Source organism: Botrytis deweyae, assembly GCF_014898535.1.
Source record: "Botrytis deweyae strain B1 chromosome Unknown BDEW_023, whole genome shotgun sequence".
Taxonomy (NCBI): domain Eukaryota; kingdom Fungi; phylum Ascomycota; class Leotiomycetes; order Helotiales; family Sclerotiniaceae; genus Botrytis; species Botrytis deweyae.
Window position 1 is genome coordinate 586,370 of NW_024066230.1, and position 22,871 is coordinate 609,240.

At 43.4% G+C, this 22,871-nt stretch overlaps 7 protein-coding genes across 7 annotated transcripts; 3 read left to right on the top strand and 4 right to left on the bottom strand.

The window, feature by feature from the left end:
• Positions 1-54: 54 nt before the first annotated feature.
• On the bottom strand, positions 55-1,530 carry EAE98_008730 (uncharacterized protein; the record flags this gene model as incomplete). Its single annotated transcript, XM_038956353.1, has 7 exons — positions 55-135; positions 188-304; positions 359-466; positions 628-774; positions 824-1,028; positions 1,095-1,455; positions 1,521-1,530. 7 exons carry the CDS (start codon positions 1,528-1,530, stop codon positions 55-57), a joined length of 1,029 nt encoding a protein of 342 aa, XP_038807434.1.
• Positions 1,531-2,025: 495 nt separating this feature from the next.
• Positions 2,026-6,518, bottom strand: EAE98_008731 (uncharacterized protein; the record flags this gene model as incomplete). The annotated part of the gene is made up of 8 exons (XM_038956354.1): positions 2,026-2,321; positions 2,375-4,708; positions 4,755-4,886; positions 4,937-5,003; positions 5,062-5,196; positions 5,247-5,389; positions 5,510-5,714; positions 5,820-6,518. 8 exons carry the CDS (start codon positions 6,516-6,518, stop codon positions 2,026-2,028), a joined length of 4,011 nt encoding a protein of 1,336 aa, XP_038807435.1.
• A 492-nt stretch (positions 6,519-7,010) lies between these two features.
• EAE98_008732 (uncharacterized protein) lies at positions 7,011-8,436 on the top strand (the record flags this gene model as incomplete). The annotated part of the gene is made up of 5 exons (XM_038956355.1): positions 7,011-7,051; positions 7,123-7,202; positions 7,264-7,965; positions 8,018-8,337; positions 8,386-8,436. 5 exons carry the CDS (start codon positions 7,011-7,013, stop codon positions 8,434-8,436), a joined length of 1,194 nt encoding a protein of 397 aa, XP_038807436.1.
• Positions 8,437-11,411: 2,975 nt separating this feature from the next.
• Positions 11,412-17,335, top strand: EAE98_008733 (uncharacterized protein). Its single transcript, XM_038956356.1, has 6 exons — positions 11,412-11,758; positions 11,848-11,980; positions 12,034-12,223; positions 12,271-16,129; positions 16,181-16,469; positions 16,519-17,335. Exons 1-6 carry the CDS (start codon positions 11,624-11,626, stop codon positions 16,650-16,652), a joined length of 4,740 nt encoding a protein of 1,579 aa, XP_038807437.1. The 5' UTR covers positions 11,412-11,623; the 3' UTR covers positions 16,653-17,335.
• Positions 17,336-18,009: 674 nt separating this feature from the next.
• EAE98_008734 (uncharacterized protein) lies at positions 18,010-20,329 on the bottom strand (the record flags this gene model as incomplete). Its single annotated transcript, XM_038956357.1, has 10 exons — positions 18,010-18,705; positions 18,758-18,795; positions 18,844-19,357; positions 19,408-19,458; positions 19,530-19,593; positions 19,648-19,672; positions 19,723-19,764; positions 19,898-19,914; positions 19,969-20,004; positions 20,067-20,329. 10 exons carry the CDS (start codon positions 20,327-20,329, stop codon positions 18,010-18,012), a joined length of 1,746 nt encoding a protein of 581 aa, XP_038807438.1.
• Positions 20,330-20,359: 30 nt separating this feature from the next.
• Positions 20,360-21,576, top strand: EAE98_008735 (uncharacterized protein). Its single transcript, XM_038956358.1, has 6 exons — positions 20,360-20,875; positions 20,927-21,000; positions 21,059-21,203; positions 21,258-21,294; positions 21,353-21,386; positions 21,461-21,576. The coding sequence occupies exons 1-6, from the start codon at positions 20,702-20,704 to the stop codon at positions 21,552-21,554; spliced, it is 558 nt and encodes a 185-aa protein (XP_038807439.1). The 5' UTR covers positions 20,360-20,701; the 3' UTR covers positions 21,555-21,576.
• Positions 21,577-21,618: 42 nt separating this feature from the next.
• EAE98_008736 (uncharacterized protein) lies at positions 21,619-22,677 on the bottom strand. Its single transcript, XM_038956359.1, has 3 exons — positions 22,205-22,677; positions 21,961-22,106; positions 21,619-21,862 (listed from the first exon to the last, which is right to left on the bottom strand). Exons 1-3 carry the CDS (start codon positions 22,385-22,387, stop codon positions 21,661-21,663), a joined length of 531 nt encoding a protein of 176 aa, XP_038807440.1. The 5' UTR covers positions 22,388-22,677; the 3' UTR covers positions 21,619-21,660.
• Positions 22,678-22,871: the final 194 nt, after the last annotated feature.

Consider the following 22,871-nt stretch of genomic DNA (forward strand, 5'->3'; position numbering starts at 1 on the left):
AGTTAAAATTAAGTCAATTATACGTAGTCTATCGGTTCTACAGTGTCTATGCTATTAGGCAGAGCTGGGCTTCTCAAACAAATAGTGGGATACACCCCATGTATCTCCGCCTTCATAAGCAAACAATTCGGCGCACTGTGATTGAGTTAGCAAAGAACATTTGAAAAAACAGAAGAAAGTAACTTACTGCCAGGTAGAAGATTTGCCAGCGGTAGTACCACATTGCGGTATCCTTCTCGCCGTATGTTTCTGTTAGGTGAGGCCAAATCTCCTGCTTGCTAGCTACCATCTTCGATAGCCAATCCTACGATTGTTATTAGTATGGAAGACCAAAGTTTAAACTGGTTGAAGGACTTACTTCGCAAGTCTTTGCGTAATGCTGGCCATTCACCCACCATTGCCTCTCGAGTTTGAGGTCCTTCTGGAAAAACAACAACAAATCCGCTGAGGGCATGGTACCTCCAGACTACAACATCCATGAGTCAGTAATTGCCTTTAGAGAAATTTATCTTGAAGTATAATCAGAGCTCAAAAGTGCATCAGATATCAGAGGCGATGCAGCAAGATTGCATCACACTCCCAGATTCAAAATTGTAATTCCAAGTCTAGAGAATCGATTCTACTTACGAAAAAGTGTGTGCTCATCCATCCCTCCTCAAAGTCGTAAGGTGTAGTCTTGTGAGCAAAAATATGAACAAATAGTTTTCCCCCTGGCTTCAAGGCTCTTCCAACTTTTGACATTAGTAGTTCATAGTTCTTCATATGCTCAAAGAGCTTCGTCTGATTAGCCATTGCCTCGAACGGATTCTTGCATGTGACTTACCTCAATGGATACAACTCGATCGAAACTCTCTTTTTCAAACTCATAATCGACGACATTACCAGTGATGACTGTCAAATTCTTGAGCCCTTTTTCCTTGGCTTTCTCGTCAATGTATAGCTTCTGGGTTCTTGAGTTCGAGAACGCTGTGATCTTAGAATTTGGGAGAACTTCCGCAAAGTACAATGCTCCTGAGCCCCAACCACACCTGAATTGCATTAGTTCATACCATCCCCTTTTCTAGACCTCGTGTCTAGAGCTCAGAAACACTCACCCAAGATCCAAGATGCTCATCCCATCTTTTAATCCAGCCTTCTTCACATAAGTTCCCAACATTTCCACTTCCGCCTGACCCAATGTTTCACTTCCCTTAGGATACAGACAACAACTATACTTCATTCTCGGCCCCAAACAAGCAGCAAGAACACCAGTTCCAACCTCATAATGCTGTTCATTGGCAGCAGCCGTCTCAATAGCAATAGGACGACTTCGAAGAAGCTCTACATAGTTCATTTTACGCTCGTAGGCCTCTTCCAATGAAGTACTCTTGATTAACTCAATTCGCTCACGCAATTGGCGACGAATACCGAGCCGGATTACAGCATTTGGGAGATATCCTCCATCGAGGATCCAGTCTAGAAAAATGTTAGTTGCCACTGTCAAGCAAGATCTGAAGTAAGATGACGTAGATTGGATTTACCATAGTTCATGATTAGCAGTTCAAAGATGTCAAAGGTTGAAGAACCAGAAGATAGTTAGTTCCCGTGAATATTTCTGGGGATTAAGGGAACTAAAATACAGATTGTTTCTGGGAGTTCGGGATCTCTGTGTTTAGGAATGTTCAAAGCGCGGGTGGGTGCGCGGAAGAGTCCCCAATTAATATCATCATCTAAAATGTACTCCGGTACCCGTAGCTCCTGTTAGCTTTCATGCTAGTGCTTGTCCAGTGGGTTAACTTTTTCGCCCTGCCTATGTATATACGATCGAGACGATTGAGTTTTCAACGATCGAGCATCACTTACTTAATAATTTGGGTGAAAATAATTATCCAAATAGATTCAAAGTAATTCAAGTAAATTCAACTGGAGTCTGGATCACATGCCAGGCTACCGTAAGATTCTTATAAACCATCTATTTTCCAGCTTGTGTACAGATATAATTACATTTACATTGTGTATTGCGTGTTTGTTCATTGGCCGCAACCATTATTGCATTGAACTCAAGCGCATCTCCTCCAACACCAACTTGTATGTCTTCCTCTGCTTAGGCTTCCGGCTGATTGACGTCTTCAAAATACCCAAATATTTTCCAAGTCTCGGTAGCAGATAATTTTCGGATGTCCATGCCAGCGAGATATATCCAATCCCTAGAAACAGGATAAAGACCTCGAAGTCCCAGCTCATTTCGGTAAGCTGCATGAAATTCGCCAACCATTGTGAAGGATCAAAGAGCATATACAGTGAGAATAGTAATGCTACGACAATCGTGACGACAAAAGGCACTAAGTAATAATTAGTCGTCAAGAAGAAAGAAGAAAGAAGTGCAAATACTTACGATTATGTGCCATGGACTGACGGAAAGGCTTCCCCACGCTGAGGACGATTCCAGAAAGAATGTATTCGAAGCAAGATACCAAGAACAGTGTAGTGTTTTCGGAGTTTTCAATGTTAGATTCATCCTTGTTGAGGTGGGGAGGAATGAACCAAGGCTGTTGACGCACTGCTTGAAATGCAATGGCCTGAATGAGGATACAAATGGCAATTTGACCTAGGAGTGGCGTCAAGACCTTCCTTGATACAAGATTGGCTGTAGGACGTTTCTGGCATAGAGTAGGGAAAGGTCCAGTCCATCCCATGAAGATGGCGATAGGTAAAATTAGTATTAGATCAATAAAGAGAAATTGAAAGTCCCCGAGGTTTGATGCAGATGCGTATAAGAAGCTCACAGATGTGAATTGAATGGCCGAGTACAGACTCATGTATTTGAAACAGCTGAAGCTGGTCACTAGAGCCGCTCGGCCCTCACGTATAACTTCAGGAACGCAGGTAATGTCGAATACTCGGCTGGTGAATGGCGCAGCGACGGAGGCTTCTGCTTCAGACAATGAGATGCCGACGTCTGCGGCTTTCAAAGCACCACAATCGTTCGCGCCATCGCCACAAAATCCGCAGCAGTAATCAATACTTTGTAGTTTCTCCACTAGCTCATGCTTCTCGTCGGGCGACATCCGCGCAAATACTTGGCCACAGACTAACATTCTCTGTAGAACGACTGGAGGCGCAAAATCAACAACCCAGCGGAAGACATCTCCGCTCACGGCTAAAGAGTAATTCCTTAGATTAGATATATCGTAAGGCAAAGACGCATCGCCCTCTACTGGCGGAGGAAGTGGAGTCAAAGTTTCATTGTCGAGTTTATAAATGCCATTGTCAATGCTTTCCCATGACAATCGAGCTTTGGGATCTAGCGAGTTTCCTTCTGCAAAATGGGGTACAAAACAATGAGCGGTCTTGTCGATGAGATTGCATTCTCGGGCGACACTGATGGCTGTCAAGATATTGTCGCCCGTGCACATAACTTTCCTAATACCAGCTTCAGTCAATTCGTCCAACACACCAGCTGTACTCGGCTTGAGTTTGTTCTCAAAAATAATGAACCCAATGAAGTTCAGTTCCGATTCAGTGTCTTCGCGGCTCATCTTCTGCATCTTCACCCAGTTAAGCTTCTTGATATGTTTCGTGGCACAAGCAATGACACGAAAGCCTCTATGGGTATAATACGCAAGAAGATCCTCGAAATCACTGGGAAAGCTTTCCGCTTTACAAATATCTTTCATACATTCAGGGGCACCCTTTACATAGATGTCACACCCTTGGGACCCAAAGTTCCGGGCGATTACACTGGCTCGGCGAAGCTGGGAGACAAATTCGAAAGATTTGAGAACGCCAAGTTCAATGGGAGAGTTAGTGGCGTTGTCTTGATCATCTAAATCGTATTCCATGCCTGCCGGGGGTCGTGCAATTGAAGGTGACAATCCTCCCGAATCCTCATCATCGGTATCGCCGGAATTGTGTTGGCCTTCCTCAAAAGACCAACCAGTGAAGTCAAACATTTTCAGATCCAGCGGGTCGCCCATAAGTTCATCATCAACGACTCGAAGCGAATGACATGTTGCCATTGTGTAGAGTATGGCTTTGTGGATGTTGTAATCAACTGTCGGGTCACGTTCGTAAGCCGCCCCGGGTAACAAGGATGTTGCATCAGTGAGGATATCACTGAATCTATTTGCGGGCTGATGTACAGCTCTAATTCCAAGCACATCTAGACCATCCTCAGTCAATGTTCCAGTTTTGTCGAAACATACGATGTCGAGCTTTCCACCGACATTCACTCTTTGAGGACTGATACAAAATATCTGCTTCTTTCTAAGGCGCCCGAGGGCGAAATTGGTTCCAATAGTAAGTGTAGCAGGCAAAGCTGGTGGAACTACAATTGTGATCAGATCCAGAGCTCTGACAACAATCAAGTGCCACGCCAAATTCAAGTGGACAAAGTTTATGAACGATGCAACAAATCCTAGCATCGCAATACCGCCCATGACAGATATGTACCGGAAGGAATCCCGGTAAAACTTGAATCCTGAAGGTTTTGGGAAGAGCATAGACCGAACCAATGCACCTTTTGTAGTGTTGAAGCCTGTCCGGACAGCCATAGCAAGACCAACTGCCTCACCATCGTTATCATCATGAGGACGGCGTGCCCTGATGATCTTAGTCCCACAGAACAAAAAATGTTTCGCGAGCTCCGGTGCTACGGATGAAGCAGATAGGTTGAGAAGCCGCAAAGATTCATCAGTAGCAGGTACTTTAGAGACAGGAACGGACTCGCCTAAAAGAAGTCAGTATATTTCACTTATGAGATTTGTAGACCTTACCAGTGAGCATGCTTTCATTTACAATGCAATCGCCAGCCAGTAATAGACTATCACAGGGAAACTGTCCTAAGGCAGGATCCGTGACCTCGTAAACATCTCCAGGAACAAGTTCACTTGATGGAACATAACGCCCTAAAAATGTTAGCTTGTGTTTGCCAGAAAAGAAAAATCGTGTAACTTACAGAAGGAATTGCGCAGTACACGAACGTCACATTCAAATTTTGAAATCTCTCTCAATCGTTTCATTGTCTTTGGTTGAATTGTTAGTGTGTATAATACGATCTGTCAGGTATGTATATGTACTCACCGATTTAGTCTCTAGAAGTGTAGTAGTAATGCTCACAGCGGATATGACAAAAATACACGCAGCGTAGTAATAGTACTGATCCATTGACCACAGAAAAAGACTGGCAACTTGGAAAACGTAGAACGGGTGGAATGCCTAAGCTAGTTAGTAGGGGTTTCTTTCAGGCGGAGAGAATTATAAAGTACCTCATCCACAAGAAGTTGAGGAACAGTCTTCTGTTTGATATCGATCATGTTGTTTCCAAAAACTAGTTCTCTATTTTCCTTTTCCTCTCCACTGATCCCAGAACGAATGGATTTTACGTCGGTCCATGCCGGATCCTTCCAGCCTGTGAGCTATCAGTTAGTGCGGTTCAATTACGACGGTAAGTTCGCATAGGCTACGAAATAGCCCACGAATTCCAATAGTTTGGACTGTGTTCCGACAATGAGGAAGCTTTGAAACTCACTATTACAAAGGACGAATCTATCCTTTAAAGGATTGAATGAGAACCGCATATAACGATAGTCAAGAATACGTAAGTTGTCCAAAATTGGGTCGTCGTCATAATCATAAGACATGTATTTCTTTTCTGACAGCCCGAAGACTGTAGAAAGAGAGCGCCCGTATTCCTTTGATTCGACATCTTGGACAACGAATTCTCCCCATTGGTTCTACGCACACAGATCAAGTCAGCACGCGTATCGTTGCAGTTTAAGGGGGCACACGGAGTCGCTTGAAAAGAATATTGGAATTTCGAGTATACGATTATTACTGACTTCAATGACAACCCAAGTACATTCTCTCAGCGGTGATGGAGTTCCAATGATCCGAACTTGCCAGCGCGGCAACCATCGTAGTAAAAGATAACCAAGACCAAAGGAAAGTATACAGATGGCCAAGTATAGCGCGAATCCAAAAGTACTTGTTCGAAAACCAGCGACTACTATAGTAAGGTCCTCTGTGATGATGTATATTTTTTGATTTGTTCGATGACCTTGTCCAAGATTGCTCCCATCTGTTCTTGCACTGTCACTGCGTAATAATCGATCATGCACGGAATTTCTGGATTCTATGGTTGACGTCCTTCTCATAGCCAACCCGGCAGCTTCTAGGTCCGAATCTTCCTCTTGAAATTGAATGTCGTCTTCCTCATCTATTATAGCGCTATCGTCTTCGTCCTCGGTACTTCGTAAAAGCTCATCGTCCTCGTTTTCTTGATAATAGGTGAAACTTGCGGTGGAATCTGCTCGTGACCGTCGATGTGCGAAGGATGCAATGCTAGAGGGTACTGATTCAGAAACAGCACCCGAAAACATCTCATCGTGTGCCATCTCAACATCGTCCATGAAGCTTGTGGTGGACACATTTGAATCTCTTCTGTAAAGCCCATGGCGACTTGTTCCCCTATGATTTGCGATCGAGCTACTTCGCCGTGGCCGGTGGCCTGCAGCAGCAGAACCGTTGGACTCTGCCATATTGAATTGACGAAGAAATAAAGCTTTTGAGCCGAAAAGTGAATAATTATGAAGTTGAAATATACATTATCGGTCAATGGCCAAAATGTTGGCGGCCAACTTCCTAGGAGATTAGGAAAAGTTATAATTTCGTAGCGCGGCGCGATCAACAAGCAGTCCTAGGAAAGTCTTACTCACTATTCACTAGACTATGAAAATCCCTAGGGACCAAGGTAGCTCGGCGAATTTGCCTCGCTATTGGTCATCTCGGCCATCTCAACCTCAACCTCAGGTTCATCATTTTCGCCCCGCCTTATCGCCTATTTAGAAGTCGTGGTAGCCCGCAATCACAATCTAAATAAATCTTGAACGCTAAGATCCAACAACTTCTCAACCTCCACCTCAAGAACTTTTCTTCTTCAGAACATCGCCACGAGACAAAATCTCTTACACCCCAAGAGATACCCTCCTTTCTTTTATCAACCTACTCAAATAATTAAAAGAATCGAAAAGATGTCGGACATTCCAAAGAAAAACAACCCCCAAACCGCTCCGTAAGTTTCAGAATAGACATTCCAAATACTTCAAAAAATTCCATTTACAATATTGACATTTTAATTCCCAGTACTCCTCAAAATACCCCAATGAACAACGCTCCTATTTCATCGCATGCTCAGCAACCTGGTGTTGGCACGATTAAGGAAGGTACGTTGTTACTCCGTCCTACACCGAGTTTTTAAGCCAATGACTGACATTCATCTTGCAGAGGAGTTCGACCGCGCTACAGCAGCCTCCATTTTCGCACAAAACCCAAAACTTGTCGAAATGATTCAAGGAAAGCTTGGCTCCCTTGTAGGCCGTTCATCTGGTTACGTCGAGTCCCTCCCTACACCCGTCCGTCGTCGCGTTGCCGGCCTCAAGGGCGTTCAGAAAGAACATTCGAAGTTAGAGGCCGAATTCCAAGAAGAGGTATTGGAGCTTGAGAAGAAGTACTTCGCCAAGTTCACTCCTCTTTACCAGAAGAGAGCTAAGATCGTCAACGGTGAAGTTGAGCCTACCGAAGAGGAGATTAAGTCGGGCGAGGAGGACGATGAAGAGCACGACGCACAAGCCGAAAAGGTCGATGAGTCCGCCGAGAAGATTTCCGGTATCCCAGAATTCTGGCTTTCCGCCATGAAGAACCAAGTTTCGCTTGCCGAGATGATCACAGACAGAGATGAGGCCGCCCTCAAGGATTTGACCGATATCCAAATGGAATACCTTGACAAACCTGGTTTCCGTTTGATTTTCCAATTTGCCGACAACGAGTTCTTCACTAACAAGACAATCACCAAGACTTACTTCTATCAAAATGAGAGTGGCTACGGTGGAGACTTCATCTATGACCATGCTGAGGGTGACAAGATCAACTGGAAGGAAGGCAAAGATTTGACTGTCCGAGTTGAGAGCAAGAAGCAACGCAACAAGAGTAAGTTTGTTACAACTTGGTCATGCTTGAATTCTACTAACTATCGCTTCAGACACAAAGCAAACCCGTGTTGTTAAGAAGACAGTCCCAACAGAGTCCTTCTTCAACTTCTTCTCCCCACCTAAGGCACCTACCGACGAGGACGATGATGACTTGGCTTCGGATATTGAGGAGCGTCTTGAGCTTGATTATCAGTTGGGTGAGGATATTAAGGAGAAGCTTATTCCACGTGCAATCGATTGGTTCACTGGTGAGGCCCTTCAATTCGAGGAGTTGGATGACGATTTGGAGGAAGGCGATTTTGAGGATGAAGACGATGAGGAGGATATGAGTGAAGACCGTGATGATGATGAAGATGAGTCGGATGAGGACGTAAGTTGTCAGATACACATTTTATCTACATAAACTAACTCGAATTAGGATGATGCTGCGAAGCCCAAGCAAGAGGCTGCTGAGTGTAAGCAGAGTTAGATGAAATTTTGAGGGTTATCGACATTTTCACTCCCTGACTACCTTCTAAAGGAACGACGTTCTTGGCCTAAGAGTACCTCCGAAGTGCTTTGGCACACAAAGTCGTCCAGGAAGCATAGTCCACAATTGCATAGGTGTTTTTCCCAAACTGCATTTTTGATCCGGTATTTTACTCGCTTCTATTAGAATAGCCTAATTGCTTAAGAAGCTTACATCCCTTCCATATTTTTGATCTCTATTTTCCACCGGTAATCCCCATGGAGTATGTAGATTTCTTCTTAGGAAAAGTCAAATGACAATCACGATTCCATTCAAGTCCACATTAGTTTCTGCGTTTGTGAGGAGAATAAAAAGAATGAGGTTGTTAAAGCAACACTGTGCATACCTAATATACAATCATGTCATTCATTTGAAATCTGTTGAACATGTGAACTGGTACCTACTAGGTAGGTAGGTATTTCTCATCAATTTGATTAAATTTACCCCGCGTCAACAAAACAGACGGAAAATGAAATTTTTGCAGGGTTCTCTTCCCAGACTTCAGCCATTTGAGTGAAATAAAATATATGGGTGGATTACGCCCCGCGCGAAATGATTCATATTGTAACGTTCTCCCAGGTTCTGATTGCCATTCTTTCTGAAATATTATCCCTTTGAGCCTTCAATGACAAAATAGAAGTCAAGCACCATGGGTAGAGACATCAAACTCATATTAAAAGTGTTTCAACACCTAAACTTTCTTCAGCATCATCTAACTCGGGTCGCTCAGTCAAGTGGTCCTTCAGGTCCAATGTAAGGGATCTCATTTGGGGTGGAATTTACATATTTTGTGCATAGAATATCAGATTTCGACAGTCTGTATATACATATGGGATCCTGTCTACACTCAAAGGGTTCTTTCTTGAAGAGATATCTTGCAAAGCTATCCTCATATTTCAAATGCACTAATTATACGTTATAAATCATATATGTTATACATTACTATCTAAACTTTTTATTCTCTGAATTGAAATGAAACAATCGGATTGTTGAAGGACCTTGCCAGTGGTCAATTCCGATCTGTTGGCACTCCAGAGGATGAAAACGCATCATTCATTGGGGTAACAAGTTTTATTTCTAGCATGGAAGAAGTTTGCTTTTCAAACTTGTACTAACCAACAGTCAATCCCCTATCACTCAACCCATTTGCGGAAATCTAACCACAACTAGGCACAAACGCTACAAATTGATTCACTTCTGAGCTTTGCAGAAGGGCAATCAGCCTTCAGCGCCAATGGGGTTCGTTAATGACTTTCTAAAACGAGTTTTCCTGTCGATGTCCAGCTCATGATTGATGCTCGAAAGCTCTGGAAACCTGCGTCCAACACCAGGAAGTTTTCCCTGTGAGACTACGAGGGGACGAGAAATCCCTTCGTGACTGGCTGAGAAACAAGATTGGACATTAAGCCCTCAACGGTCTCTACCCTTCCAACCGCATGAGCCGTTCTTCATCTGTCTCATCAATACAGTGCACGCGAATGCTACATCAGATGACCTCATATCATCCACTGTTCTCAATCTGATTGAGCAAATTGATGCTCCTTCTGCAAAAGGACATTTATATACTCGGCACGGGTTCTTCAACTATGATTTGGAACGCAGAAGATTCTTAAAGGGTACGGTGCAAGATATATGAAGAAGTTGAAGGTGGCAAGTGAGAAATACGATCGAACTGGGCTCTTTCAGACCGTGGTGCCTCGTGCATTCAAGATTTCTCATATGGCACATCAATGGACCTTGAAGGCTATGATTCTCTCTAATGCTGCGCTGGGGTCTGTTAGATTCTTTACCAAATATTGAGATGTATGAAAGGGTGGAATCGCAAACTATGATTTTGTCTTTTAGCCCATATGCAACTATTCAGCCAAGTTTCCGAAACTAGTTACAGAGCTCAAAGACGTTTCTTACTCTAACGTTGCATCTAACTCGAAAATTCCTTACTGTGTTGAGATTTCAAACTTATTACAATGAATCAATTTGATCTTCTACAACCGATAATGCAGGGTTGGGTTCCAAGAATTCTAGAAACTTTATTGGTAGGCTAAGCCCTACACTATATTTCCACGCGAAAGATATTATATTATACCTGGACTAGAATTTAGCCTTTCTACCGGGTATCTACAGTAGCATTATCACACAAATTCATGATGTAGACAAGTATATCTCAAATAGATGGTCGAGGATTACTGACTTCTGCGTGAACAACTTGGTAGCCTTCCATAAAACTCTATGCTGGGTCTCCCCAAGTATAGTTCCCCAACTTAATTAAGCCGGGAGATGATTTGACATGAACAATGCGGGTTGAACGATGGGCAACAATGGTGAAATAGAGAATACCGCCTTCATGCATACATTTGTAGATACCTACCTATATAGTAGATAACTTAAAACTTACAGAACACAGCAGCTGTATCTGTATTTGGTTCGAGTGCTTATTTATTAACCTTACTGTGGATTGAATTTACACGTTTCCATTTTGAAGTGAATCGAAGCGGTGAGGTACTGATAGGTTAGCAGGAACACTCATTATTATTTTGTATTGCATGATTCGTCAAATAGGAAAGAAATGTTGATGTTGTTGGATTCACCCGATTGCATGAAAAGGGAATAGACTCAATTTTAATTTGAATAATACAATGCTTGTACCAGTATACCTACATAATAACAAGTATCAAGAAAGGAGGAAAGAAAACCAAGACTTCGAATTCCTACTCCGTACAGCACGCACGCTCGCTCGCTCTCATCAGATCTGCTCTTTTCTCGAGTCCCATCATACCCTTTGCCTGTCCCACATTCACGAAAATAGGGGTCACCGGGAATCTGGTGTACTTTATGACTAAAATATTTTAGCGTCGCCAAGACATATCCCTGTTGACGACTGAGCTCGCGACAAGCATCCTAAATACCGTGGCTCTCAACTCCTTACCATCTTCGAATGCATCTTGTACTTATTTTACAAAGAAAAAGAAGACAAGTCATTCGTGGTGGCATATCTTCAACACCTATCTTGCTACTTACTTGAACAACACCATTACAATTAGGGTGGTTCATTTCATGCAGACCGATACTGGAAGAACCACGTCCCCATTATTATTATATTTGAAGCAGTTCGAGGGCAGGCAGGTTCTCGATAATCAACACCGCCATCATGGCGCACAATTATGAGATTGGTACGAAGGCATGGCAGCCGGATACTACTGAAGGATGGGTTGCTTCGGAATTGGTCTCGAAAACATTGAATGGAGACAAGTACACACTTGTCTTTCAACTCGAAAATGGAGAGGTTTGTTATCCTGCACTCGGAGAAGAACCTCATATACTTGTCTCTCACCTCCCCGCCCGAATTTTGCTGACCTTCATCTTTCACGATAGACCAAGTCTATAGAAGCCACAGAAGAAGCGTTGACGCAAGCAAATAATGCCTCTCTGCCCCCTCTCATGAATCCAACGATGCTCGAAGCTAGTGACGACCTAACGAATCTTTCCCATCTCAACGAGCCTGCTGGTAGGTTATCAATTACATTTTCCTCGGTTCCTCAAACTGACTTTGCGGTACAGTTCTACAGGCTATTCGATTGAGATACTTGCAGAAAGAAATATACACATACAGTGGTATTGTGCTGATAGCAACGAATCCTTTTGCACGAGTTGATTCCTTATACGTTCCTGGTATGGTTCAGGTGTATGCGGGAAGGCAAAGAGCTACTCAAGCGCCGCATTTATTTGCCATTGCAGAAGAAGCATTTGCGTATGTACCTGTTATTCAAACCCCGGTGACTTGCTAACAATTTATAGGGACATGTTACGGAGTCAAAAGAATCAGACAATAGTGGTATCAGGAGAATCCGGAGCCGGAAAGACTGTCAGTGCAAAATATATTATGCGCTATTTTGCTACTAGAGAATCCCCAGATCAGCCAGGGACAAGGACGAAACGGGGTACAGAGCAAATGAGTGAAACCGAAGAACGAATTTTGGCCACGAATCCTATCATGGAAGCTTTCGGTAACGCCAAGACCACACGTAATGACAATTCTTCTCGATTTGGAAAATACATTGAGATTATGTTCGACGATAAGACGAACATTATTGGAGCAAAAATCCGGACCTACTTGTTAGAGCGTTCGAGATTAGTGTTCCAACCACTCAAAGAGCGAAATTACCATGTTTTTTATCAGTTAGTCGCAGGAGCATCGGAAAGCGAGACGAGGGAACTCGACTTGAAGCCCGTGGAGCAGTTTGATTATCTTAACCAAGGAAGTTCGCCAACTATCGATGGTGTTGATGATAAAGCAGAGTTCGAAGCGCTTAAGGGATCTTTGGCAACAATTGGAGTGGATGCTGGTCAGCAAGCGGATATCTTCAAATTGCTTGCAGCATTGCTGCATTTGGGAGACGTAAAGATCACAGCCTCGAGAACGGACTCTGTCTTGGCTCCTACCGAGCCGGCATTGTTAAAGGCGACAGCGTTACTTGGCGTGGATCCTGTCGAGTTCGCAAAGTGGACTGTGAAGAAACAGTTGATCACAAGAGGCGAGAAGATTACTTCAAACTTAACTCAACAACAAGCCATTGTTGTGCGAGACTCGGTTGCGAAGTTCATCTACTCAAGTATGTTCGATTGGCTCGTAGATAGTATCAACCATGCCCTTGCTACCGATGAAGTACTAGCCCGTGTGAGGACTTTCATTGGTGTGTTGGATATTTATGGTTTCGAGCATTTTGCCAAGAACTCTTTCGAACAATTTTGTATCAATTACGCAAATGAGAAGCTCCAACAGGAGTTCAACGCTCACGTGTTCAAACTCGAACAAGAGGAATATCTCAGGGAGGAGATTGACTGGACGTTCATCGACTTTTCGGACAATCAACCTTGTATTGATCTGATTGAGGGAAAGCTTGGTGTATTGTCACTCCTTGACGAAGAATCCAGGTTGCCCATGGGATCCGACGAGCAATTTGTCACGAAATTGCATCATAATTTCGCCGCCGACAAGAACAAATTTTACAAGAAGCCTCGCTTCGGGAAATCGTCATTCACAGTTTGCCATTATGCTATCGATGTCACTTATGAGTCGGACGGCTTTATTGACAAAAACCGTGACACTGTTCCTGACGAGCATATGGCAGTTTTGAGAGCCTCCTCGAACAAATTCTTGGGCACAGTTTTGGATGCTGCCTCTGCTGTGAGGGAAAAAGATACTGCCTCGGCAACAACCTCGGCTGCAACAAAGCCTACACCTGGTAGACGCATTGGTGTTGCTGTCAATCGCAAACCTACTCTAGGTGGTATTTTCAAGTCGTCTCTTATCGAGCTTATGAGCACTATCAACGGTACTGATGTTCACTACATTCGCTGTATCAAGCCCAACGAGGCTAAGGAATCATGGGTATTCGAAGGTCCTATGGTTTTGAGTCAATTGCGAGCTTGTGGTGTGCTTGAGACGGTCCGCATCAGTTGTGCAGGATATCCTACACGTTGGACATATGAGGAGTTTGCTTTACGATACTACATGTTGACACCATCATCAGCGTGGACATCAGAAATCCGTGATATGGCCAACAAGATTCTTACCAAAGCACTCGGTGCTAGCAGTGGAGGTGGATTGGACAAGTATCAACTTGGTCTGACAAAGATCTTCTTCCGCGCAGGAATGTTGGCCTTCTTGGAGAACTTGCGAACAACCCGACTTAACGATTGTGCAATTATGATACAGAAGAATCTGAAAGCGAAGTACTATCGACGCAAGTATCTTGATGCTAGGGGTGCGATCCTTACTTTCCAATCGGCGGTTCGAGGTCACCTCGCTCGTAAGAACGCTCAGGAGAATCGCAAGGTTAAGGCTGCCACAACTATTCAAAGAGTTTGGCGTGGTCAGAAACAGCGCAAGAAGTTCCTGGCAATTCGCAACAATGTTATACTCGCTCAAGCTGCTGCCAAGGGATTCTTGCGCAGAAAGGAAATCATGGAGACCAGAGTTGGAAATGCTGCTATGATCATCCAGCGATCGTGGCGATCGAGGCAGTCACTCAAGAAGTGGAGAGATTACAGGAAAAAGATTGTCATTGTTCAAAGTCTTTGGAGAGGTAAAACAGCACGTCGTGGGTACAAGAAGATCCGTGAAGAAGCAAGAGATCTCAAGCAAATTTCCTATAAATTGGAAAACAAGGTCGTCGAACTTACTCAGTCTGTTGGCACGATGAAGAGAGAGAACAAGACTTTAGTGACTCAAGTGGAGAACTATGAAAACCAGATCAAGTCATGGAAGAACAGACACAACGCATTGGAAGCTCGGGTAAAGGAGTTGCAAACTGAAGCCAACCAAGCTGGAATAACTGCCGCACGCCTCGCTGTTATGGAGGAAGAAATGACAAAACTTCAAACAAACTTTGATGAGTCAGCTGTCAATATCAAGCGTCTCCAAGAAGAAGAGAAAGAGCTGAGAGAGTCTCTTAGAATATCAAACTTGGAGCTCGAGAAGGCGAAGGAGGAGGGCACCTTGCACGAATCTGAGAAGATCACTCTCAGACAACAACTTGTTGACTTACAAGATCAACTTGACCTGGCGAAGCGTGCAGGCCCAATTCTACCACCGAACGGTGAGATTATGAATGGTGCTGCTGCTGCGCAACAAAATGGCCTCATCAACTTGGTTTCTTCAAAGAAACCAAAACGCAGAAGTGCAGGAGCCGAGCCACGCGAGCTAGATCGCTTCAGTGCAGCATACAACCCAAGGCCAGTGTCTATGGCCGTCACAAGCAACAATCTCCATCAGCAAACACTCTCTGGTTCCACATTCCAACCCAGTGTTGACACCATTGAGTTCGAGCTCGAGAATCTTTTGGCTGACGAGGAGGGCTTGAATGAAGAAGTTACAATTGGTTTGATCAAGAACCTTAAGATCCCAGCGGCTTCATCTACTCCACCACCAACAGACAAGGAAGTCCTTTTCCCATCTTATTTGATTAACCTTGTCACATCAGAGATGTGGAACAATGGGTTCGTTAAGGAATCTGAAAGATTTCTTGCTAATGTCATGCAATCTATTCAACATGAAGTCATGCAACATGACGGTGATGAGGCTGTCAACCCTGGTGCATTTTGGTTGTCTAATGTTCACGAGATGCTTTCTTTCGTCTTCCTGGCTGAAGACTGGTATGAAGCTCAGAAGTCGGACAATTTCGAGTATGACCGTCTCCTTGACATCGTCAAGCATGATCTCGAGAGCTTAGAGTTCAACATTTATCACACTTGGATGAAGGTACTGAAGAAGAAGTTGCAGAAGATGATCATTCCAGCTATCATTGAATCGCAATCACTTCCAGGTTTCGTCACCAATGAAAGCAACAGATTCTTGGGTAAATTGCTTCAAACAAATTCAGCACCTGCCTTCAGCATGGACAACTTGCTTAGCTTGCTCAACAATGTTTTCAAAGCTATGAAGGCATACTATTTGGAGGACTCAATCATAACCCAAACAGTCACCGAATTGCTCAGGTTGGTTGGTGTCACCGCATTCAATGATCTTTTGATGAGAAGGAACTTTTTGTCGTGGAAGCGCGGACTCCAAATCAATTACAACATTACAAGAATCGAGGAATGGTGTAAGAGTCACGATATGCCAGAGGGAACATTGCAGCTAGAGCACTTGATGGTAAGTAACATTGTGTTTTTCCAGTAAGACCATATGCTAACATGTCTATAGCAAGCGACCAAACTACTCCAATTGAAGAAGGCCACTCTTAACGATATCGAGATTATTCAGGATATCTGCTGGATGCTCTCACCTAATCAAATCCAGAAGTTACTTAACCAATATCTCGTCGCTGATTACGAACAGCCCATCAACGGAGAAATTATGAAAGCTGTCGCTTCTCGCGTAACTGAAAAGAGCGACGTATTACTCTTGGCTGCCGTTGATATGGATGACAGTGGGCCATATGAGATCGCCGAACCTCGTGTCATCACAGCCCTAGAAACATATACCCCTTCATGTAATTATTCCCCCATATTTGTAAACATTCATTGCTAACAAACACCTAGGGCTCCAAACTCCAAGGCTAAAGCGTCTAGCAGAGATCGTTTCTCAGCAAGCCATGCAACAACAGGAAAAAATGGAATATACTCAGGATGATATTGCTGAGCAATCAGACAACGAGGAGGCGAACAGTGCTTGATTGCGGGAACAATTACGGTCCCGTTATCTAATGCAAAACTTCTTACCTTCTTCTGTACCATTTTCACACCCACGAAATTAAGATCTTTTCTGCCATGGCTTGGAGAGCCTTTTGTATATGGCATTTGGGATCCTTCCAGCATTTGCACGACCTTGGGGTAGCATGAAATCTTGATTGTTAGCGTATATTTTTATATCTTTGGAGGCGAGAACGGGGGACCAAAAGATTTTTTCTTCTTTTGTAGATTTGATAGCACGAGATTTTTCTGAAGTGCAATCGTGTACAATCTCCCAATTAGGCGCTGGAAGTTACTTTAATACTCTTGCTTTTTCACTTGCGATTTTTCAGTCACATCTTTCGGTTCTCTTTTTTTCGGCTTCGTCTTTTAGGGTTATGATATGGGAACAAGATAAGACAAACTGAGATGATTGACATTAGACGATGATATGAAAAGATAAGATGAGATGAAGATCACTAGAAGAAATCTTTTTTCTCGAAAAAGATTAGGAATGAGTGGGTTGTTACTTTATTCACGTGGTTTCTGGGGCGAATTTTTTGATAGAAATGTGAAATGAGATGATTGAGATGATCAAATTTTGACGAGAAAACAGACAGCCATATGCGATCTAGAATGTGTTTTATAGATTGTGTGCTTGTGTGGTGGATTGAATTTGTCGACGTATCCTTCAGTCCACCGGTGGCCTCGTAAGTTATTTGAGCTTAGCGGTAGTAGTGTGTGCTCCTGTGGTCACTCGTAGCTTGGATTCTCCTTCCTCTCGTAACTTTATGTACGCATCGCCGTCGCCGTCATGTTTTGTCATTTTACATCACTCCCCTTCTCCTTGTTTATCGCATCACCATCTTAGTACCCTGTCTACAAAGTGTAGAGGGTGTATACTCTCGAACTTTGAGTCTAACTTTCTTTCTGCTTTTCCGTCCCCTTTCTTGGCTTTATATATCCATTCGAGGTTCAAGGGAAAGTAATCATTTGGCTTTGGCAAAACTGTGTTATTTGATCATTGAAAGAAATCTTGATGTTAATTGTAGCGGGTGCTTCCTCTGGTCCGGTCGGTTGATTCTTGTTTGTGCTTGTAAGGGGGGTGGGTTTGAGTTATCTTTCGTCATTGGGGTGAGGATGATGTCTTGAACGCTGACTGAACGAGAAGGTTTAGGTGAAAGCTAATAATTGGTAGTTACTATCTCAGTAGCGGGTTTGTTACATTAAATATTTTTGATCACAATTCAATAGGTAGTCATCCATCGCTGTATTCAAATTGAAATTCTCGTCGCTATCTTCCGCGACACCCTTCCTTTACCATTTTCAATCACAAGCTAAAGTCCTCTATCTCAGCCTCAATCAAATCTCTCGCCTCTTGATTCTAACCCTCGTTTCTTTATCCGGCAAACACACCGCACTGGTTTTCACCATCTTAGGAATCGTCCATTTACCCTTCTTCTCCCCTTTCTTCGCAACGGGTCCGATGTCCCAATACATAAGAATCCCAGCCACGAAAGCTAGACATTCTCGCTCGGCATATACGCGTCCTTTGCACATACTGGGTCCGCCACCATAGGGACGGATAGTTTGGGGGTCGACGGATGTGTTTCCTGTTTCATCCGTGGTGAGGAAACGCTCGGGGTTGAATTCGGTGGGGGAGGGGAAGTATGAGGGGTCGCGCATGTGAAGGTCGTGGGGGAGGGTAACGTATTCATTTTTGTGGAGCGTGTAGGTAGTTTTGTCAGTGTCCTTGCCGGATGATGCATCGGTGAGGGTGATGTCGTTTTCCAGTTTTCGAAGAGATACGGGTTGGGAAGATAATCGTGAGGCTTCTAGATAGGTGGATTTGAAAAGGGGACATTTCTTGGATAGATCTTCGTGAGAGAGGTGGATGTGTGGAGCTTCTGAAATAGAGCCGATTTTCTCGCCAGGGGTTACGGTTGCATAGGGGGAGATTTCGGCGCGGATTTTGTCGGCGAGCCCGGGGGTGGAGAGGATGTAAAGGAGGTGCCAGTAGACGATGAGGGTAGAGTTCACTATGAGAGCCCAGATAACCTAATGATAATGTTAGATAGTGACTTAAGAAGTGGCAGAGATGTGAATTTACAGAGATATCTCCACGCTCATTCGGTTCTAGGCCATGTTCTACCATAATGTCAGTTGTTATAAGGATAAAGTTCTCTGTAATCTTACTTCTAAACAGTTCATGTCTTTTTAGGATGAAGTCGCTAACGTCATCTAAATCACCCCATGAAGAGTCCATTTGCTTCCCATCTACTGAAGCATCAAGAGCCTCTTGAAATTTGGTCATACTTTGTTGAATTTGGGAGCGAGAATAATGAGCTCTAGCAACAGCAGGCCAAGGAGTGAACCATGGAAGGCCCATGATGAAATACATCATACCGCGATCCATTTCATAAATATCGTGCAGAACATGTGGGTTATTATCCAAAAATTCACGTCCGAAAAGAGATGGTACAGAAGCATGCCCAAGTATATCTCGTACCAAGGCCATAAGATCAACCTCCATTTCGTTGTTTGAAATGTACTCCGCATTGGCCCATTTCTCCCACGGATGTTGATCTATCTCACTGTCCATGAATGAAACCATCTGTGGAATTAGTCCTTCAAGATTGCGTATGGTTTTGTCCAGCATGCTACTTAGATATGGTTCTTTCATGAGATAAGTGAAAATAGACGTGTATTCCTTGTGACAATATTTAGCTTGGTGTAGTAATTAAAATGAAGCAGTCTTACCTCCCAGTTGTCCATATACACCTTCTTTGCCTTTTTGGGTAGTCCAAAAAACTAAGAGGTTTATTAGCAACACAAGCCATGCCAACTCATGGTTTTCAATTTTGTGATAGTAAAGTACCTACCTTCGTTGATAGATCCAACGCAACAGTCTTGAATGCAACATCTGATTCTCGTTTCTGTAGCACTCTAATACAACATTAGTGATCCTGGATATGAATGTGCCCTCGCTCATATGCTTACGCCTTTACCAAGTTTGGATTTGAGACTATAATGATCAGTTTTTGTATAGCTACTCGGAAAATGCAAGCGACTTACTGATATTATGGGTAGAACCTCCGAGATTAAGCGCAAATATACCTAGCTCAATATATCAGTACCTATGTAACGTTTAAAGATTGTATTGCAATGCTCTCAGGCATAAATTATGAGAGTCCAAAGACCTCCAAATTTATAAAATTCCCGCTTCGGGAAACGTTTTGGCCAAACTCACCATGGGCACTTTGGTCTCTATGCATTTATTAGCATCTATCCTATACAGCCATAATTCAGTATTCTAACTACCTTAATTCGCTAGCCAACTTCTCTCCATTCGTCAAACTATCTTTTCATCAGTCTCGAAATCCCACTACCCCTATACCTGTATGGCACGTGAGACGTACAATGCAACCACATGTCCCAACCCTGGCACCCAATAAGCCGGCATCCAAACCGATTTTCCATCCTTCCCCTTTTGCTTTTCCGACGGCCTCTCGCTCAGTAGTCTAGTTGCTACAATCAGAAGTGCCGGTGCTAAAGCGATACTAAGAACAATAGGCAACGGCACCGAACGAATAGTTGTGAGGGCATTTGTAATCAAACCTCCCGATTTCGAGGTGTCAATGGCATCGGTGGAATTCGTGAGGGGCTGATAGAAATCGTCCATGATGGAAGATAAACTATTGTTGAAAGATGAGGTTAATTGAGTAATATAATCATCACCTTACTTATTAGCTAGGATTTTTCGATGTGGTTGTCAGAGTCTATCGATGCCGCCAACAGTTTTTGTGGATGTGGTGTGGTTGCGGTGCTGGGATTGCACGATCCATATTCGCCAATGCACTACTTTTTGACCGGATGAGTCGAAGCTCCGTATATATCACAATACGATTCAAGGATAGGAATTTGAAGGGACAACATTTTATAAAGCCCAAGATTTTATTCTTTTTGCTTCCCTTTTTGAACGTCAACTCTAACACGCTCATTCGTCAATAATTACCTTTCCTGCATCAGGAAAATCTTTACATTTCCATTCATCATGGCTCCTCCCAAAACCCTCAATTTCATCACCGGCAACAAAAACAAACTTGTCGAGGTGAAAGCTATTTTGGGTGATACCATTGACCTCCAAAGTCAATCTCTCGACCTCGTTGAGATCCAAGGGACTATTGAGGAAATCTCCAGCGACAAATGTCGAAGAGCTGCAGAAATTGTATGTTTTCGTGTTCCCCAGCCTTGGGAGTGTTGCTAATATCGAATATAGATTCAAGGTCCAGTGCTAGTTGAGGATACATGTTTATGTTTCAATGCATTGAAGGAATTGCCTGGTCCATATATGTAAGATTCCCCGGTCAAGAATTACATTGAGAGTGTTCTGGTCACTAATAATAGACAGTAAATGGTTTATGGATAAACTAGGTCATGATGGACTGAATAATATGCTTGCTGGATTTTCAGATAAATCTGCACAAGCAGTGTGTACATTTGCCTATTCTGAAGGCCCGGGTCATGAACCTATTATCTTTCAAGGAAGAACGGACGTGAGTATCTTCCCATATTCCTGCGTGCCGTTGTATGGCTCTAACACTTCCCAGGGCAAGATCGTACCTGCAAGAGGTCCAGCTGCATTTGGTATGTTCTACTACACCACTAAAAAGACCTCTTTTTACTAATATTCCTTGACTCATAGGTTGGGATCCTATTTTCGAGTATGAAGGTCAAACGTAAGAACTCTTTCCTATCCATTTTGTGTTTTCATTCCATCATATCACATATGTATTGACTCCGCCCCCTTTAGATACGCCGAGATGGAGAAAGTTGAGAAGAACAAAATCTCTCATCGTTTCCGAGCACTCGAGAAATTGAAGACATGGCTGCAAGAAGAAGCATAGAGTCCAGTAAACAGAGGAAAAGGAATGGAGTGACAGATAGATAGTGCTCTCTGAAGCCCAAAAACACTTCAGGGACTGAGCAACAATAATCCATGCCTACAAAATATCACTGCTCATCCTCCGCGTGATCCTTCTTCCATTGTTTGACCCATGCCTCAACCCTCTCCACATTACTCTCCACCTCATCACTTGTGTCGCTCCGTAGCTCCACCACAATCTCCTCATCATAACTCTCTCTCGCTTCATCAAGTAAAACCTCCATAATTTCCGCATCTAGATTCTCTTGTAGTTTGGCTTCTGGATAATTTCTATATTTGGACTAGAGTCAGCTTTCTCGACCATCGCTCCCCATCGTTGCTACATTCTACATGCAGTCTCTATCCGCATAAATTTGGAGGAAACATACCTCGCCTTCAGCCGATCATACAACAGCGTCGAATCCACCCTCAACACAACCACTAAATCAATCCAACTTTTCGGAAATAGTTCGCAAGCATGCCAATCGATGATGTATCCGCCTTGCTTGACATCTTCTTCTATTTCATCCAGTAACTATAGATTCCCAATCAATTAGCCAGAATTCCCAATAAAGTCTCAATAGTCCATTGAAATGGATCTCCCGTCAAGCTCGCAAAAGAAATCAAACCAACCTTATCCTCATCCACAATCCATGTCTTCAATTCATCATCCCAGCCCTCATGACACCCCTTCTCCTTAACCACATCATTGACACTCAAATGTTTCAATCCGGTACTCTCAGCCAATTGTTCGCAATGGGTAGTTTTTCCCACACCAGGCGTGCCCGTTATTATAATGTTTGGCTGTGTGCGCATAATGACGAGTTTGTGAAATTGCGAACTTGGATGTGTTCGAGCTTGAGAGCTTGAGATTCAAGGATTACTTGACTTTCGCTGGCAGGTATCTCAAAAGGTATTCGAATAAACAGAGTGATGTGCCCTTGAGTCTTGGAAGATTCGGTTTGGAAGTATTTATGACAGAGTCTCGTATTTCAAATTGTGCAGAATGCGACTTGATGATGTTTGCGCTGGAGAATTGGGGAAAGCTTGTGATACCTCCGCGATACTGTTTTTCTCTTGGCATCAACTTTTTGGAAAAAAAATCTTATCGCAAGAAGCGGGGGCTTATCAGCACGTGCCATTGGCGGGGAGAGATCGGGATGGCTCGATGGGTACTGAAGCTTAAAATAGATAAGGGGTAGGTGGGATTTCTGCGGGAGTACTAGGAAGTAGCTTCGAGTGCGCTTTAATGAAGTCTAAAGAGCTTGCAAGTGGATTTTGTACTGATTTTGTAATGTCA

Coding starts and splice junctions, on each gene's coding strand:
- EAE98_008736 (XM_038956359.1), bottom strand. CDS start 22,387: ATGCGCACACAGCCAAACATTATAATAACGGGCACGCCTGGTGTGGGA. Junction 22,107..22,204: donor GGATTGTGGATGAGGATAAG/GTTGGTTTGATT, acceptor GGGAATCTATAG/TTACTGGATGAAATAGAAGA. Junction 21,863..21,960: donor TATGATCGGCTGAAGGCGAG/GTATGTTTCCTC, acceptor GTCCAAATATAG/AAATTATCCAGAAGCCAAAC.
- EAE98_008733 (XM_038956356.1), top strand. CDS start 11,624: ATGGCGCACAATTATGAGATTGGTACGAAGGCATGGCAGCCGGATACT. Junction 11,759..11,847: donor TTCAACTCGAAAATGGAGAG/GTTTGTTATCCT, acceptor CTTTCACGATAG/ACCAAGTCTATAGAAGCCAC. Junction 16,130..16,180: donor TGCAGCTAGAGCACTTGATG/GTAAGTAACATT, acceptor ACATGTCTATAG/CAAGCGACCAAACTACTCCA.
- EAE98_008735 (XM_038956358.1), top strand. CDS start 20,702: ATGGCTCCTCCCAAAACCCTCAATTTCATCACCGGCAACAAAAACAAA. Junction 20,876..20,926: donor GTCGAAGAGCTGCAGAAATT/GTATGTTTTCGT, acceptor TATCGAATATAG/ATTCAAGGTCCAGTGCTAGT. Junction 21,204..21,257: donor TCTTTCAAGGAAGAACGGAC/GTGAGTATCTTC, acceptor AACACTTCCCAG/GGCAAGATCGTACCTGCAAG.